The sequence below is a fragment of the Aquarana catesbeiana genome, linkage group LG03 (assembly GCF_042186555.1).
Source record: "Aquarana catesbeiana isolate 2022-GZ linkage group LG03, ASM4218655v1, whole genome shotgun sequence".
In the NCBI taxonomy this organism is placed as follows: domain Eukaryota; kingdom Metazoa; phylum Chordata; class Amphibia; order Anura; family Ranidae; genus Aquarana; species Aquarana catesbeiana.
Genome location: NC_133326.1, coordinates 10,973,376 through 10,992,908, shown reverse-complemented (window position 1 = coordinate 10,992,908; position 19,533 = coordinate 10,973,376). Strand labels below are relative to the sequence as shown.

General features: G+C 46.4%; 1 protein-coding gene across 1 annotated transcript in view; it reads left to right on the top strand.

The window, feature by feature from the left end:
* The window catches only part of KIF23 (kinesin family member 23), a gene marked incomplete in the record, with an annotated part of 58,169 nt that overhangs the window by 7,303 nt on the left and 31,333 nt on the right, over window positions 1-19,533 (top strand). Inside the window, 4 exon segments of the mRNA XM_073618263.1 lie at window positions 9,582-9,648; window positions 9,842-9,970; window positions 16,740-16,845; window positions 17,410-17,546. Of these exon segments, the coding sequence (XP_073474364.1) occupies window positions 9,582-9,648; window positions 9,842-9,970; window positions 16,740-16,845; window positions 17,410-17,546 (439 nt within the window).

Below are 19,533 nucleotides of genomic sequence, written 5' to 3'. Positions count from 1 at the left end.
CCTGCAAAGCATTGTACATGTGATCAAGGGGTGCAAAGTCAGGCTGCTGCAGACGAGCCCTGCAGCTTTGTGCCTGTACCTCCAATACGGGCCGACTGTTTACAAGCTGCAGGACTTGTGAATAATCTAGGAAGAGCTCCTCAGGGACCTCGCAGGTCATTTAGAACTACAAGCCGCCTGCAGCCGTGGATGACGGTACTTGTAGTCTATTCATTCACAGCAAACTCAATGACGTGGGCGGAGTCCTGCACAGCACCATGCTGTGTGTGTGTGTGTGTGTGTGTGTGTGTGTGTTTTTTTTTTTTTTTTTTTTTCTCCCAATTGTGACAGCGGGTGTGGGGGAAAGATCCCTCGCCTGCTGTTGCACTGGAGATTGGGCAGGAGCTGACGTATCCGCAAAAAGCAGGATAGCGGGAGCGTGCCCACGGGTCCCTCAGACTCTATGTCTGTCCGCGGTGAGGAGAGGCAGAGCGGGGAACTGCCTATGTAAACAAGGCATTTCCCTGTTCTGTTTAGTGACATAACAGATCTGTTCCCGGTGGTCGGGAGCAGTGATCTGTCATGTTTCAGTAAGCCCATCTCCCCCCCCCCCCCCTACAGTTAGAACACGCTGAGGGAACATACTTGACCCCTTGATTGCTCCCCCTAGTGTTAACGCCTTCCTTGCCAGTGTAACTTTTACATTGATCAGTGCATTTTTTTTTTTTTTTTTTTTTTTAAAGCACTGATCAATGTAATGTCACTGGTCCCCAAAAAGTGTAATTTGGGGTCCGATTTGTCCCCGGCCCTCTGGCATTTTTGCTGGACAGCTAAAGGAAGTTAAAATAAGACTTGCAGGCAGGATTGCCAGGTGAAAACAAAATAAAACGAATGCGGCCACCACATCTAATCATTGCTAAGCTGCAATATGTTACGTTTTTGGACGTAATGCTGTTTTAATTCGGATGAGTCTGATTTCTCTACGCTTGCTCTGTAATCTCCTGTACTAACAGTGGAGGGTTTTATCTCCTAGAAGATTTTTAAAACTTTTTTTTTTTTTTTTCTTTTTCCCCGACCCGGCTTTAGCAGCCGCTAGCGATAATCGTAAGAGAATCTGGCAGGCTGGTTGTACTCAATTTGATCGATCAACTTGGTACATTCAGCATGCCCGTTAATGGTTCGAATCTTTGCCGTTTCCTGCTGAACCAACCGAGATTCAAACCGTATATGGCTGGCCTTTGGCGATTTCCTCTGTTTTCTTGTCTTCCGCTGATCTTGTGTGGAGTGTAGGCCGGTTCGTTTGCCTGCAAGTATCACTCCGAGGGTCAGACAAAAGAAGGAACATTTCCAGTATCAGACCAGGGTTGTCTTCTAATCATGGCAATCAAAATAACCTTTGTCCTTTTTAGGATTGCTTCTCTTTGTAAGCATAAATAATGCATCGTAAAGTAAAGGTGTTTTGTCTGCTGTGTGTCTGTCTGGCTCAAAGGTCGTGGTGTGTTCACACCTCAGGAAAGGACTTGGTAAAGAATCTGGAAAATGCTGTGAAAATTCTGGGTATCCATTAACTATTTATAAAAGAATTTCAGGAGGAGGGCGGAGCTCCGTATCCTCTAGACCAGCGCTTCTCAACCTGGGGGGTCGATTGCCGATTTGCCAGGGGGTCGCGAATGCTGGCCGAGACGGACCAGAAGTTACTGTGTTACGCCGGAGTCTGTCCGTCTCGGCCAGCGGGATGTCCCTCCCGGGAGAGGAGAGACCACACAGAAGTGACGTTCCGTCAGCGCCATCTTGGTACTCTCGTCCACAGTGAGGCTACACTTAGAAGACGGCAAGTGGACATCTTTTTACACCCACCGAAGTCCGCCTGCTGAGGACGAGTCTACCAAGATGGCAGCGACGAAACGTATTTTCTGGTTAACACAGATGGCTTGCTGATTCTGAGGGAACACCAGTGATTTGGTAAGTCAGAGATAGCATTTTTGTACATCAATGCCGCCACTGTGGCCATCAATTGCCGCAACTGTGCCCCACCGCCCGGCACTTACCCGGTCTCTCGGTGGGGCATTTTATTCATTTGTAACTTATCCCCTTCCCACGAGCGTACGCAGATGTACGTACTCAGCTTTCCGGGGTTATACCGGGATGATGCCCGCAGCTGCAGGCATCATCCCGGTAACGTTATTTAGAGCGGGCGATCGGCTATCCGAGTACAACAACCGATGTGGCTAACAGCCACTCAGCTGTTATACCGGAGGAGCGGAAGGGGACACACCCCCCCCCCCCCAACCGCTCTTACCGGGCCTCCCATTCGATCGGGAGGCCCGGTGACCAATCGGCTGCCGCTGGGGGCGGGCTGGAACGAAGCCGTGGGCGGCTTCGTTCCAGCCTTCCAATTGTAAACGCAGAAGCTACGTCATGAAAAAGGACCTGGGGGTCCTAGTAGATGATAGGCTCAGCAATGGCATGCAATGCCAAGCTGCTGCTAATAAGGCAAACAGAATATTGGCATTAAAAAGGGGATCAACTCCAAAGATAAAACGATAATTCTCCCACTCTACAAGACTCTGGTCCGGCCGCACCTAGAGTATGCTGTCCAGTTCTGGGCACCAGTCCTCAGGAAGGATGTACTGGAAATGGAGCGAGTACAAAGAAGGGCAACAAAGCTAATAAAGGGTCTGGAGGATCTTAGTTATGAGGAAAGGTTGCGAGCACTGAACTTATTCTCTCTGGAGAAGAGACACTTGAGAGGGGATATGATTTCAATTTACAAATACCGTACTGGTGACCCCACAATAGGGAGAAAACTTTTTCGCAGAAGAGAGTTTAATAAGACTCGCGGCCACTCATTACAATTAGAAGAAAAGAGGTTTAACCTTAAACTACGTAGAGGGTGCTTTACTGTAAGAGCGGTAAGGATGTGGAATTCCCTTCCACAGGCGGTGGACTCAGCGGGGAGCATTGATAGCTTCAAGAAACTATTAGATAATCACCTGAATGACCGCAACATACAGGGATATGTAATGTAATACTGACATATAATCACACACATAGGTTGGACTTGATGGACGTGTGTCTTTTTTCAACCTCACCTACTATGTAACTATATGTAACTATGTAATGACGTCACTTCCCGTTTACTCGGCTGCCAATGGCGCCAGTTTAAAAAAAAAAAAAAAAAATACAGTATTCAGAATCGCCGTTTTTCGGCGATCTGAATACTATGAAGTGCAAAGGAGGGATCGGGGGGTCTAAAAGAGTACCTGTCACCACCTGTTACTGTCACAAGGGATGTGACAGCAATAAAAGTCATCAAAAACATAGTGTTTTTTTTTTTGTTTTTTTTTTTTTTAAACACAATTTATAAATATAAAAATAAATAAAATAAGAGAGAAAAAATTTTTTAAAGCGCCCCCGTCCCCGCGCAGCAAAGAAAACGCATACGGAAGTCGCGCACGCATATGTAAACGGTGTTCAAATCGCACATGTGAGGTATCGCCGCGATCGTCAGAGCGAGAGCAATAATTCTAGCACTAGACCTCCTCTGTAACTCTAACCTGGTAACCGTAAAAAAAAAAAAAAAAAAAAAAATTTAAAGAGTCGCCTATGGAAATTCTTAGGTACCGTAGTTTGTCGCCATTCCACGAGTGCATGCAATTATAAAGCGTGACGTGTTTGGTATCTATTTACTCGGCGTAACATCTTTCACATTATACAAAAAAAAAATTGGTAACTTTACTGTTTGGATTTTTTAAAATTCATAAAAGTGTTCCTTTTCCAAAAATTTGCGTTTTAAAACACCGCTGCACAAATACCGTGTGATATAAAATATTGCAACAATCGCCATTTTATTCTCTGCTAATAAAAAAAAAAGTGTGTGTGTGTGTATGTGTGTATATATATGTGTGTGTGTGTGTGTGTATATATGTATATGTGTGTGTGTATGTATATATATATATATATATATATATATATATATAGTTTGGGGGTTCTAAGTAATTTTCTAGCAAAAAATACGGATTTTAACTTGTAAACACCAAATTTCAAAACTAGGCTTAGTCATGAAAGGGTTAAATAAATATTTTGCGCTGTATATTACAGATTGTTTTTGTGATTAATCACTACGCTTTAAGATGTTACATTTTGTAGGAATGAAAATACATCCTGCATATCAGATATTTTATATTTCGATTCATAACAGTCACAAAATTACAGCAATGAAATGACCAATGAAAATAATTCTACTGTTAGGGGTCCCCACAACTTGGGGGGGTTTTTATCAAGGGGTCACGGCACTAGAGAGCTTGGGAACCCCTGATCTAGACACTTGCAGTCGATGTCTCCCCAGTGTACAGTCGGTGGTTGGGAGTTGTGAGACGATGTCCAGATCTGTGATAAAGACTTCCATACACACAGCGCTGTGTTCTGTGGATGGAGGTATGTCGGTATTTGTTTTGATAAGCAGCGTTCCGTTCTCTGCACAGGAATGTACAGGCGATGGGTGTGTAGAGGGGAAGGATAAATCCCCCCCCCCCCCCATTGTTCCTGTGTTTGAAAAATGACATGTGAACAACAAGTTGCAAGGCCTCATGGTAGGAAGTGTAGTACAGACACCCAGAGGTCTTGTACAGAGGTGGGACACTGTTGGCATTTTCCATGATGTCATAGTTGGGCCAAATGTATTCTGTACCGATTAAATGTATAATTTGGCTTGTGTGATCTGCCTCTCTGACAACTTCCGTGTGAGAATAGAGCTGATCGCCTAGCAACCAGCTTTTACGTCACATTATGGCTGTGATTGTCCATCCTGATCACATGATCGCTGTGTCCAATCGCAGAGCCCTCCTGCCGATCTGTGATGCTCCGTATCCGGGTGACCCGAGCGCATCGGGATCGCGCGTGGGTGCGATCCCTCTCCTTCTGAAGGACGTGCCTGAACTCAGGAGGAAGCTTCCACCCAGCCGTATATGTGCAGTGGCAGTGTCTGAACGCCAGTCGAAGCTCCTGTCACTAAGTAAAATGGTTAGCTTACAGTGCTGTTTACACCTTGCTTTTACTTGGTGCTTCGGTGGGGATTCGCCATAGACTTCTATGGAGGTTTTGAAGCACCACTGAAGCTATATGGGGTATAATCTTTGAAGCAAAAGCAAGTGTAAACAGGACTGTAAGCTAACCATTTTATTTAGTGACAGCATTCAGAGAGCTTTAACAAAGCTTATCCAAAGCCTTGTTTTGAAGCAAGTGTAAACTAGCCGTTCATGTGTGTTGAAGCCAAAGCAAGTGTAAATGAGCCCTAAATTTGCTGTCCCCTCAAAATAACTCAACACACAGCCATTAATGTCTACACCACTAAGTGAAAATGTCCAGATTGGGCCCAATTATCCTATTTCCCTCCCCGGTGTCATGTGACTCGTTAGTGTTACAAGGTCTCAGATGTGAATGGGGAGCAGGTGTGTTAAATTTGGTGTTATCGCTCTCACTCTCTCATACTGGTCACTGGAAGTTCATCATGGCACCTCATGGCAAAGAACTCTCTGAGGATCAGAAAAAAAAGAATGGTTGCTCTACATAAAGATGGCCTAGGCTATAAGAAGATTGCAAAGATCCTGAAACTGAGCTGCAGCACGCTGGCCAAGACCATACAGCGGTATAACAGGACAGGTTCCTCTCAGAACAGGCCTCGCCATGGTCCACCAAAGAGGTTGAGGTCACGTAATCAGCGTCATATCCAGAGGTTGTCTTTGGGAAATAGACGTATGAGTGCTGCCAGCATTGCTGCAGAGGTTGTAGGGGTGGGGGGGTCAGCCTGTCAGTGCTCAGACCATACGCCGCACACTGCATCAAATTGGTCTGCATGGCTGTCGTCCCAGAAGGAAGCCTCTTCTAAAGATGATGCACAAGAAGCCCGCAAACAGTTTGCTGAAGACAAGCAGACTAAGGACATGGATTACTGGAACCATGTCCTGTGGTCTGATGAGACCAAGATAAACTTATTTGGTTCAGATGGTGACAAGCGTGTGTGGCGGCAACCAGGTGAGGAGGACAAAGACAAGTGTGTCTTGTCTACAGTCAAGCATGGTGGTGGGAGTGTCATGGTCTGGGGCTGCATGAGTGCTGCCGGTGTTCTGCCAAGTAAGATCCGCCCGGCAGATAAGGACCCCCCCCTGTACGGCGCAGCGCTTGCGCAGTATGAAAGACTATGGAGCAGGCGAAAAGAGCTGTGAGTGAGCTGTACACCACGCATGCGGAATTAACATGACATTGTACCAAACAATGCTGCACGCTCCCGATGCTCGTGCTACTCTGCAAGGGGCGGGTCTATTATTACTGTTATATCATGTAAGGGGTGGATGCTTACAGATCTAACAGTAATAATACACCCGCCCCTTGCTTAGACGATATAACAGTAATAAGAGACCCGCCCCTTGCAGAGTAGCATGAGCATCGGGAGTGTGCGGTATAGTTTGGTAGAATGTCATGTTAATTGCGCATGCGCGATGTAGAGTTCACTCACAGCTGTTTGGCAATTTTTGGCATCACCATAGTAGTTTGTACTGCATGCGCAGTACAGGGGGTCCTTATCCGCCAGGGCAACTTTCTCGGCAAGACACCGGCACTGGGGAGCTACAGATCATTGAGGGAACCATGAATGCCAACATGTACTGTGACATACTGAAGCAGAGCATGATCCCCTCCCTTCAGAGACTGGACCGCAGGGCAGTATTCCAACATAACGACCCCAAACACACCTCCATGACGACCACTGCCTTGCTAAAGAAGCTGAGGGTAAAGGTGATGGACTGGCCAAGCATGTCTCCAGACCTAAACCCTATTGATCATCTGTGGGGCATCCTCAAACGGAAGGTGGAGGAGTGCGAGGCTTACCTGTAGGTGCAAGAAATATCTCCTAAACCTACACGGTTTAGGAGATATTTCCATAAGACAGACACCGATGTCTACGGCACACGCGCCATAGAGATGGCACGCTCAGTGCGCCGTTGTCTAACGGCGATCATGCCGTTAGTGGCCGCACCAGCGCGCATGCACGGGAGTGATGTAATCGCGGCTCTGGCCAATCACAGCGTCGGAGCCGCTATACCCGGAAAGAAGATGGACGTTTCGTAGGAGAAGGGACAGTGATGACATTGCAGGCTCCCTTGTCAGTTAAGTGACACATAATGGGCTAGTATGCGATATGGTGCATAGTAGCCCATTGTGCTTTATCTTTGCAGGGGAACAAAGAGGAAGTAAACTCATCAGGGTTCACTTCCTCTTTTAAAGCGGGGGTCCACCCACACCGCCAAAAAAAAAAAAAAAATATTAAAAGCCAGCAGCTACAAATACTGCAGCTGCTGACTTTTAATAAATGGCCACTTACCTGTTCCAGGGTCCAGCGATGTCGGCAGGCGACGCCGAGAACCCACTCGGTTCTCGGCAGCTGCCGCCGCCATCCTAGGTGAGGGAATCAGGAAGTGAAGCGTTGCGGCTTCACTTCCCTACTGCGCATGCGTGAATCGCGCTGCACGTCCCAAGTGGTTCCCGCTCTCTCCTGGGAGCTGTGTGTTTCCCAGGAGACAGCGCGGTGGGGACAGGAAGAGGCATACACTCCCATGGGAGTCTATGCCGGAAGTGGGTGCAAATACCTGTCTTAGACAGGTATCTGCACCCCCCTCCCCCCTGAAAGGTGCCAAATGTGATACCGGAGGGGGGGAGGGTTCCGAAAAGCGGAAGTTCCATTTTTGTGTGGAACTCCGCTTTAAGTGGTTAAACTTCCTGATTTACATTCAGAAGTCTATTGCTTTGATGTAAAAGTCAAATTGATACAATGTTTAGACTTAACATTCCACTGATTTTAAAACTTGGCAGACTGCCCAGACTTTGACTTCTGATGGCAGAGAGACAATTCTCTGCATACCAAAGATGGGGAAACCCTTTGTCAAGATCGCAATGGGGGGGGGGGGGGGGGGGGGGGGAATCACGATCGTGATTCTTGACGATTAATCGTGCAGCTCTACAATTTGGACATTTTCACTTAGGGGTGTACTGACTTTTGTTGCCAGCGGTTTAGACATTAATGGCTGTGTGTTGAGTTATTTTGAGGGGACATCAAATTTACACTGTTATACAAGCTGTACACTCACTACTTTACATTGTAGACAAGTGTCATTTCTTCAGTGTTGTCACATGAGAAGATTTACAAGAATGTGAGGGGTGTACTTACTTTTGTGAGATGCTGTACATTTTAATACTGGCTTTTTTGTCTATTTGCTGTCGTCAGGGAAGACTCATGTTCCCTGATGGTAGGGATGAGTCGCTGGCTGTTAGGACACTGACAGGTGCTGCCACCTAACCAATAAAAATTGCAGGCAAAAATGGACCAACAAATGCGTTGTTGGTGCGATCACAAAATTGCATCGCACCAAAGTAGCACAGAACCCTTTCCAAAAAGTCGCATCGCAGCTGCATTGATGTGAACAACATCACCATTGGAAGAAATGTGACCCAAGTTGCATCGGTGTAAACCAGGCCTGAAGAGGAACCTGTACTTTTGTAGTTCAGTGCACAGAAAGTTACAAGGACACCAGATTTTACACTTCTTCTTTTTTTTTTTTTTTGTTTTGTTTTTTTTAGGTTTTTCAGGAGCCAGTCTGTCCAATCCAGGAGTTGGCATTTTTTTTCTTTGTTGACCAAGTTAGGAGCCAGCTGTAATTAAAAAAAAAAAAAAAAAAAAAACAAAACACTGGGCTACCTGGCTCCTCGGATTTGCCCAGCCCTAAATTTAAGCTGCATTTTAATGCAGACCTTCACCCTCCTTACCATTTTTGCATAAAAATACAGCAAGGCCCCTGCTGTGTATTCTCACATGCTAGGATGTCTAAGGTAATATCCCAGGGGGCTGCAGGTGGGCCAAGGAGATGACCCCTCTGCCTGAATGAAGTGGAAGTGAGTACAACCAAAAAAAAAGTACTTCCTTCCCAGGAAAAAAAAAATTATTGGATGAGGCTGCGGGGAGAAAGTCCAGTTTTAAAGCGGGGTTCCACCCAAATTTTGAACAATATCTGTATGTATTCTCTTCCTTGCCTAGATGCTGACATGCCGTTTAAAAAAATTTAAATTGCCGCAATTACCTTTTATTTTCTATTCTTCTTTGCACTTCCTGGTTCTCCTCCCGTGGGAGTAGGCGTGTTTCTAGCCTCTCCCAGACTCCTGGGAGCTAGTCTCAGGCTTCTCAGGATGCCACTGAGCATGTGCGGGAATGAGCAGTGAATGCTGGGAGCACAGCATTCACCACATCCAGGAAATAAATGCTTGTGGGCTTCAAATGCCCACAATGAAGATGGAAACCGCCTGCAGTGAATAATATAAGTTATTCTTTCCGACGAAATCTGACACAGGCGGACATATTACACACAATATGTGAGTATGTAATGCTGAGAAGAAAAGTGTTTGAATGAACTCAAAAAAAAAAAAAAAAAAAAATAGGTGGACCCCCGCTTTAAGAAACGCCAGGAGGTCTGTGACATTTTCAGCTTATGTAGTGTTGTCATACCTTTTTTATGCCTAATAAATGTGTTTTTACATTCTGTTCTTTTTCTTTGTAGCCGAGCCAAACCTCCACGGAGGCACGCTCCCAAGAAGCCGTCCAATCAGCAGAAAGATCCAGTTGGTGTAAGTTACGTGTGTGTGTATGTGTATATATATATAAATTTCTCCTCGCCACAGCATTCGTGAGTGTTTGTAGTCATCCAATAGTTTTATTTCTTAACAGAATTTTGTAGTATTGAGTAATTTGCAGCTCTGATAATGTTGTGTACTCTGGTCCATGCACTGTGCTTACTTTGTCACAAATTTGCTTCCTCAGGTGTACTGTAGGGTGCGCCCTCTGAGTCCGCCTGACCAGGAGTGCTGCATTGAAGTCATCAATGAGACCACTGTGCAACTACACCAACCAGATGGCTGTAAAGTCAACAGGAATGGGGAATACAAAGAGGTGAGAACTTTCTGCTGATTCTTAAATTTTTTTTTTTTTTTTAACATAAAGGTAACTATTGGTTTGTTACATCCACATTTTTCTGTTGAAGAGAGAAGCTGTTTTCAGAGCTCAATTTATACATAAGTCAGACGTAATCCTCCCTCTTCTCCCCTGCCTGCTTTGTTCAGAAGGGAGTTTGTTTCAGAGAGAGAGAGTCTAAAGGGAATCTGCTTCTACTATGCTGTCTTAAATGAGATGTCGTTACCCCATATTAAAGTGTTACTAAAGTCAATTTAAAAAAAAATAAACCTGTTATGCTCCCCTATTTTGCATAATGGGATTGCACATAGCAGCCCTGATCCTCTTCCACGTAGCAAGCCGTTTTTGCTAGGGGGAGGGGGGGGGCGCAGACTGTGTCCACTCGCTCCTGATCTGTGTCCATAGACACACAGTGGAACTTAACCCCACCCCCCACATCCTACTCGCTGCATTTGAGTGGCTCCTGCTTCTAGAGTCCTGTGTGAAGAGGAGATGCAGCCTTGCACAGTGCTGGATCTATTTCCATTGGCCCTGGTTGCTGGGGTGGGGTGGGGCCAAGCCCCGCTGTGTCTTTGGAACACTGCTCCATAAATGCACACAGCTCGGGAGTGAGCACACATTATGTGCCCCCCATAACAAACGGCTTGCTAAGGGGGCACACGGGGAATAGGTGCCTAGGTCACTGGCTGGGGACGTGAGAAAAGGAGGATCAGGTACAAAACCACTGCATAGAGCAGGTAAGTATAACATTTATGGGTGTTTTTTTTTTTTTTTTTTCATTTAAAACTTTTTTCTTTTTCGTTCATTGACGGACACAGCGCTTCCTTATTCAGAACCATAGGGTTATACCGCCCCCTACAGGATTACGACACTAGACAGAAAAAAAGACTTTGCTACGCCTATGCAGTCCTAGGTGGTATACACCCTCCTCTCTGCTATAGGCCTTCAGGTTTTTTTTTTTTTTTTTTTTTTTCTGCCTAGTCAGGAGTAAGGACCTAGTTCCCTGCTGGGATCTCTAGTCCTGGCTTTTTTTTTTTTTTTTTTCCCCTGGTGAGACCTACAATTGGAGGCTGCAGGTCCCTCTGGGTCCCAGCCATTCGTTGGCACACTGACAGCGGTCCTGGAGTCCTTTGTTTCCCGGGTGGAGGTGGCTCTTGGGCGGTAGGCTAGCAAGAAGCGGCCCCCGCCTTCACCTGCTTCATCTATCTCATCAGATCCTGAATCTTATTTGGGTACTGTGGACGTGGCCCACCCTGCAGGGGTTTGTGGCCGCGCTCCCAGACTTTTCAGACAGTGAGGATGATTCCTCTGTGGCTGCGCACGAGAAGGCGCTATTGGAAACTTTGAAAATTGACGATGCATCGCAAGTGCCGGTCCCCTTTGGCACCCACAAGCCGTCTCGCACGGCAAAAGTGTTCCCTTATCCCTCATATTTTGACAAATTTGTCTATAAAGAATGTCCAAAACCCTTTGCAGTCCCGAAACGCTTCACTGTGCGTTATCCCTTTTGAGGAAAGTCTTCTCAAGAAGTGGACAACTCCACCTGTGGTGGATCCCCCGGTCTCTCGGTTGAAGACTCTCCCACCTTTAAAGATCCGGCTGACGGGAAGGCGGAGTCTCTGGGCCGCACTATGTTCACTATTGCGGGTTCGGTGCTTTGGCCGGTCTTGGCTGTTGCCCTGGTGTCTCAAACACTAACGGAGTGGACAAAGCTGTTGCACCATGAACTGGACGGTGAACAGTATCCTCCTGCCTTCGCTGAATTGGCGGACCGGGGGCTGCAGTTTGTCTGCAATGCCTCTTTGGACCCAGCTCCCTTGCTTTCTAAGCTGTCTGTTTCAGCGGTGGTACTTTGACGTGTATTGTTGTTGGGCTGCGGACCAGGACTCTAAAAAAGCCCTAAATGATTTGCCTTTTCAGGGCGATCGTTTGTTTGGGACCACTCTGACATCATTAAGAGTGTCACAGGGGGAAGATTACTTTTCTTCTACAATCTAAAAAAGGAAAGGGCATAGTTGCAAGCGTGGTCCTTCCTTCTCTGCGCACAGGAGGTGGTTTGTTTTTTTTTTTTTGTTTTTTTTTTTTTGTTTTTTTTTTTTTTTGTCCCTCAGGGTCCTCTGACAAGGGCTCAAAGTCTTTCAAGCCTTCGGAAGGTTCCAAGCGACCCCCTGGTCAGGTAAACCGAGGGCGGGTCTCTCCAGATCCGCAGATAAGGCCCCTTCGTTATGAAAGGGCGCCCTCACCCGCATCCCATGTGGGGGAAGTCTTCGCTGGTTTCCGGGCCTGTGGACCTCTTTGATAAACGACATGTGGGTCCACAAAGTGATTTTTTTTTTTTTTTCCCCCAGATCGCTTGCTAGCCCTCCGGGGGCAAGACCTGTTACTTCAGAGGGTGGTCGTACTGGTGTCGTACCGTTTCCAGGGGTTCCATTTAAATCCGCTTTACAGTCCCCAAAAAAAGAGGGTACGCCCAGTCCTGGGACTGAGCTCTGCTCAGGGACGCTAGAAGAGTCCAGGCTACCTATCAACATCTTGGCACTCCGGGCGAACAGACTCTGGATCATTGGACGGATCGTCTTCAGGAGCTTCCAGGACAGATTCAGTCGGACAATGCCACGGCGGTGCCGCCAGGGATGGACAATGTGTGTTAGAAGCCCTAAAAGTCGCCGGCATTCTCCAGTGGGCAGAGCGCCCTATTCCGGCCATCTCCGCCGTCCACATTCCAGGGGTGGACAACTGGCAGGCGGATTACCTCAGTCGGCAGGTGTTGGATCAAGGGGAGTGGTCCCTTCATCAGGATGTGTTTCAGCAGATATGTCTGCGCTGGGGCACTCCTGAGGTAGATCTGTTGGCATTCCGGATCAACAGAAAGGTGCAGAGGTTTGTGGCTCGGGATCCTCTGGTGGGGCCAATATTGTCTGATCTACGCTTTTCCTCCTCTCAAGCTTCTGCTGCAGCTGTTACGCAGGTCCAAAGCTGAAGGAATTCTGGTCATTCTAGTGGCCCCGGACTGGCCTCATCGGTCTTGGTACGCTGACCTGGTGCACCTGGTTGTGGATGCCCCCCGGCGGCTGCCTCTTAGAGGATCTGCTATCCCAAAGCTTCCTGGTTGAAAGCCAGGTGCTGAAGGATAGTCTTTCCTGCGTCTGTAATTCAGACAATACTTAAATCTAGAAAGTCTTCTTCTAGGAAGATCTGTCATCGGACTTGGAAAGCGTACGTTTCATGGTGTGAGTTGGCGGGTGTTCACCCTTTTCGGTGGCTCAGATTTTGCATTTTCTTCAACGGGGCATTGAGCAGAAACTGGCCTTGTGTACGATCAAGGGCCAGGTGCCAGCCTTGGCGATTTATTTATTTATTTTTTTCATTTAACGACCCCTGGCTTCGCACTCACTGGTGCGTGCCTTCATTCAGGGGGTTCGACATATGACTCCACTGGTGCGGTCCCCTCTACCATCGTGGGATTTGATTCTAGAGCTTTCGGTTCTACAGAAGCCTCCTTTTGAAAATATTTGTGAAATTCCCCTGCTCACTCTTTCGGAAGGTGGCCTTCTTGGTGGCTATAACTTCTGCTCGTAAGGTGTCGGAATTGCCGGCGTTATCCCATCGTGCGCCCTACTTGGTGGTCCACAGAGACTAGGTAGTTCTTCGCCCTTTTGTTTCTGATTTCCATTTGAATGAGGACATTGTGTTGCGGCCTGGCACACAGGGAAGGTAACATCCGAGGGAATTTGCCTTGCACGCCCTGGATGTAGTTTGGGCGATCAGGGTGTATTTGGATGCCACGGAGTCCTTTCGGAGGTCAGACTCCCTGTTTGTGCTTGCAGACAGGCCAAAGAAGGGGCTTCCACTGCGACCATTTCTAGATGGATCAGACAGATGGTGACTCAGGCCTATTCTGTCGGGGGTCTACCCTTCCCGGTTAAGGTGCACTCTACTTGGGTGCTTCATGCCTCCTGGGCCTTCCGTCATCAGGCGTCAGTGACGCAAGTCTGCAAGGCGGCAACCTGCTTGTCGGTGCATGCTTTCACAAAAGTGGATGTGCTGGCATCTGCGGATGCCTCTTTTGGCCGCAAGGTTTTGGCGTCTGCGGTCTAGGGGGTCTATCCCTGTTGAGGCTTTTTTGTTGTTCATGTGGAGCTCCAGTTGTTCATGTGGGGCTCCTGTTACCTGGTTGGCCTGTAATTTTGTTGGCTGTCCCACCCCTCATGTTTTGACACTGCTTTGGGACATCCCTATGGTTCTGAATAAAGAAGCTCTGTCTGTCAATGAACGAAAGAGAAAATGGAATTTTTGACTTGCCGTAAAATCCATTTCTGAGTTTGACACACAGCACCCACCCCTCTAAGGAGTTTTCATACTTCTGACACTGCTTGTTAATAAACTGAAGGCCTATAGCAGAGAGGGGGGGGGGGGGTGTATACCACCTAGGACTTCCCATAGGCGTTGCCAAGTCCCTGCCCCTTTTTTTTTTTTTTTTTTTTTTTTTTTTGCCTTTGTGCCCTCCTGTAGGGGACGGTATAACCATATGGTTCTGAATAAGGAAGCACTGTTTGTCAATGAACTTAGAGAAATAGATTTTACAGTAAGTAAAAAATCCCAGATTTACCTCTAGTAAAGCTTTAAATGTGTTGCTTTTAATGTAGTACAAATTTACTATCTAACTTATCTTGACCACTGGGCACTTAAACCCACTTCCTAACTAGACCAATTTTCAGTTTTCGGTACTCTCCCATTATAAATGACAATTACTCAGTCATGCAACACTGTACCTAATATGACATTTTTGTCCTTTTTTTCACACAAATAGAGCTTTCTTTTGGTGGTATTCGCCGCTGGGTTTTGAATTTTTTGCACTATAAAAGAAAAAAGACTGAAAATTCTGTGGGGAAAAAAAATGCATTTTTTCCTCGTTTCTGTTATAAAATATAGCAAATATAGTATTTTTTCTTCATAAATTTTGGCCAAATTTATACTGCTACATGTCTTTGGTAATAATAACTCAAATCGGTGTATATTATTTGGTCTGTGTGAAAGTTATAGAGTCCACAATCTATGGTGCCAATCTCTGAAAATTGATCACACCTGAAGTACTGACGGCCTATGTAATTTCTTGTGACCCTAACAAGCCTGGAAAGTACAAATACCCCCCTCCCCCTCAAATGCCCCCTTTTTGGAAAATAGACATCCCAATGTATTTAGTAAGAGGCATGGTGAGTTTTTTGAAGTTGTAATTTTTTTCCTGTGTGTGTGTATATATGTATGTATGTGTTGTACCGATACTAGTATCGGCACCGATACCGAGCATTTGCCCAAGTACTTGTACTTGGGCAAATGCTCCCGATGCTTCACCCGATACCTAGAGGACAGCTGTGATCGGCGGTGGGGGAGTTACAAGATTCTCCCCCCCGCCGGCTTTCAGCTGCTTTAGTGACACAGCGGTGATCGCTCACCGCTGACTGTCACTGCATCCTCCTCCATGTCCCCTCCTTTCCTCTGTCCCTCTCCGCTGTCCCCCTCCGTTCCCCTCTCCTTCTCTGTGCCTCTCCGCTGTGACTGTCCCCTCCGATCCCCTCTCCTTTTCTGTCCCCCTCCGTTCCGCCGCCCTCCTCCTTGCTTTGTGAATAGACAGAGTCAGCTGACTCTGTCCATTCACATAACTGATACATTCACAAAATTATTAGGTTCTTTCTCACACACAGCATATGCATAGCACAAATTGCACCCCAAAACAGAGTATGGCCATACCACATGTGAGACTTTTATACAGTGGCACAACATGCAGGGAGCACCTTCAGGCGTTCTTGGAGCATAAATTACACATCTAATTTCCTGACTAACTCTTACACTTTTGAAGGCCTGGAGCACCAGGACAATGGAAACTCCCATAAAATGACCCCATTTTGGGAAGAAAATAACCCAATGTATAATCTGAGGCATAATGAGTCTTTTCAACATGTAATATTTTTCTAAGTTTTTGAAAAATGTGTGATCTATTTTGCAATATTTCTAACACATAGCATGTACATACCAAAAATTACACCCCAAAATAGATTCTCCTACTCCTGAGTACGGCGATACCACATGTGGAAGACTTTTACACAGCCTGGCCACATACAGAGGCCCAACATGCAGGGAGCACCAGCAGGTGTTCTAGGGGCATAAATGTCAAATCTAATTTGACTACCTATTACACTTTTGTGAAGCATTCTAGTGGCATGGATGGGGGTGGCTGAGTATGGCCGGAAGAGTATATTGCTGAGTATGGCCGGGGATAGATGGGATGGCTGAGGATGGATGGATGAATGCGGCAGGAATTGTCACAAATCAGCGCTGTGGGCACTACACATCCAGCCCACAGCGCTGCTGCATCTGATCTCTCCCCTCTCTGCTCACACTGTACAGAGAGGAGAGAAGAACCGGACATGACGTCGATTTGTTTACAAGTGATGGCTCTGTCATTTGACGGAGCGATCACGTGGTAAACGGCCGCTGTCAGTGACCATTTACCATGGACCTGGCGGTCACGGAAATTCCCGGGGGGGCATGATTCTGGGAGGATGTCAATGTACGCCCTCCCAGAGTTATCGAGCTGCACTGTAGCCATCGGTCGGCAAGCGGTTAAGAGTTGTTTAAATACAAATAAGCCTTATCCAAATGATAGCTTTAGGGTGAAATATTTGGGTGTTTGATGTGCAAAGTCAGATTTTATTAGGGAGATTAACTACATGTTCTGCTTTTCTTATAGACTCAGTATTCGTTTAAAAAAGTTTTTGGACCGCTGATGACACAAAAAGATCTGTTTGATGTCGTTGCGAAGCCCTTGGTAGAAGATCTTCTTCGTGGTAAAAATGGTATGTTCTGGTACATTTCCGCCCTTTCGGCTCATGTAGGCTTGTATATTGACCTTTTAAACTATCGGAATAGATAAAGTGGTATTCCTGCGCTGTAAACAAATAAAACGAAAGGTAACTGCTGCAATCACCAATTTGACCAATCCGTGACCAATAGTTTGTAAAGTAAATGTGCAAAATATAAAGGTGGGTGTCCTTTTCTTTCTTGTGCAGTGACACCTAAGTGCAGGGTGGACTCTCACCTTACAGCTGTAAGGCAACAGTGTATAAAGATACAATGGAGATCCTGGATGATGTAATCGCCCTTGTTTAATGACCCTCTGTTGGTAGATACCAGCGCTTTCCTCTAGGGGGCTTTTTTTCCTGATCAATAATTCCCACTGAGATAGGTGTACAGGCTATTCATCTTAGATCGAATGTATATTCTAGGTACCCCTTCTGGGATTTTTCACCAACTCTCTGGATGACAGTCTCCTAACATAAGTTAACAGCTCAAGGCTCAGCGCTGCTCTGTCCCCGGGTACCGCTCTGCTCGATTTCTAAACTATCTGGTTTGTTTTACAGGTCTTCTCTTTACATATGGTGTAACGGGAAGTGGAAAGACTTACACTATGACCGGATCTCCGGGGCAAGGAGGACTATTACCTCGCTGTCTCAGCATGATTTTTAACAGCATTAGCAGGTTTCAGGCCAAGAAATATGTAAGTTTTTCGATGTTTGGTCTCAAGGCATTTACTGTACTCAGTCCTTTTTTTTTTTTTTTGTACTTCAACACTTCCAGGAGTGTCGCAAGCTGGCGCCTTCCACTGGCCTCTGTCACTTGGTGACACAGTTGTGACGTAGTGGGAAGAACCATTGAGTGCAGTTGGGGGGGTGGGGCTGGCATTCAGGCCTGCAAGTGTCAGATTTAATGATGCTGTTGGAGGCTTAAAGTAAGTCCAGTCTAAAGCTATATAAGCTTAAAGTGTTCGTAAAGCCTTAAGGTTTTTCGCCTTAATGCATTAAGGTGAAAAACCTTCTGTGCTTCAGCTCCCCCCCCCCCCCCCCCCCCCAGTCTCCCCCCTTTTTTTTTTTTTTTTCTTTTTTTTTTTTTTTTTTCTTCTTACCTGAGCACGATCCGATCCAGCAATGTGCACGAGCACAGCGGCTCCAGCCGCTGTCTCTCTCCTGATTGGGAGCCATCGGCTCCCGCTGCTGGCAATCGAATCCAGCGATAAGGGGGGCGGGGCCGAGTCCCGCTTTCTAACACGGCAGCGGCACTTAAGCGAGCCTGCTTGGGTGCCCCCATGAAAAGCGGCTTTCAGTGGGGGCACCCAATTAAGAGGGAGGGGTCTGGAGTGCTACCGGGCACCCCAGAAGAGGATCGAGGCTGCTCTGTGCAAAATGGTTGCACAGAGCAGGTAAGTAAAGGCATGTTTTATTTTATAAAAACAAAAAAAAAACAGGGTTTACAACCCCTTTCTAAAGTATAAGTTCACCTTTCGTTACATGTTACAAACGGACTGGCCACCACACCTCCCAAATTCGCAATCTGACAGCTAGCTGGCTTCTTCTCACTCCCTGCTAGCTGTCACAATTTAAAAAAAAAAGTGTCCTGTGAATGGAAAACTACAAGGTCCGGCAGCCTTTTCAGCTGTTGGCTTGTAGTTTTTAATGAACTACCATGGCGCTGTAGTAGTTTATTTATGCTTCCTGTCAGATTATATCTGCTTACCCGTACAGGCAAGCAGATAGACTGGCAGATCTGCTGGAGACCTGCATGGCAGGCTCCAAAAATAAAATAATAAATGCACTTCACTTTTTTTTTTTTTCTAAAGGTGAACTTATCCTTTTAAACCTGCTCCCACCCCCATTCTAAGCTCTATACAAGCTAGCCTGTAAATCGGGGTGCCCAACCTCTTGAAAAGTTAGGGCCACTTAAATGATTGGTAACCGGTTGTGGGCCACAATGAAATGGTTCAGAATGTCACTTTTTTTTTTTTTTTTTCTCCTGCAGCCACTGAATGCTGGCAAGGAGGGGAAGCTGGATTTCAGCAATTGCAGGAGGAAAATGGAGAGAATCGGTTCCTCTATAATGACGCCCCTCACCAATTACAGAATAGAATGTGACAGGGAGGCCACATGGGCCCCCTGGAACATGGAGCGAGGACGCCATTGCGACCTCTGACACTACACCAGTGGTTGTAAAAACATGTTTCCACTATAGGGTTTTACTGCCCCCCCTAAACTACAAATGTAAACGAGCCCTTATTGTCCTGAGCCCCCCTATAAGGCAGCTTTTACATTGATGTGCTGCGGATTACCCTTTCCTGGGGGTTAGCTGTGCTTGGTTATGACTAAGCACTCCTACGTGTGAAACACGTTAACTGTAACCTATCCTGCGCTATTGTCCCATGTTTGAGGAATAAAAGACTATTTATTGGATTACAGCTGCAGTGTACAATCGGTTTCCTTTTCATTTGCATGTTGGCTGTGCTTTGACATGGACTTCTATTTATATCTTGCAGGTGCGATGCACTTCCTAAAAGTGCACCAAAACTGCATTCAGGAGTTTTGGTGTGCTTTCGGAAAGTATCCTGAACCTGCAAGTTATAATAGAAGTCTATGGCTTAGTGCAGCTAGCCCCCAGGAAAGTTGCAGGTGCATGGCAGCCTAAGGCTATGTTTCCACTAGTGCGTCCCCAAAGTC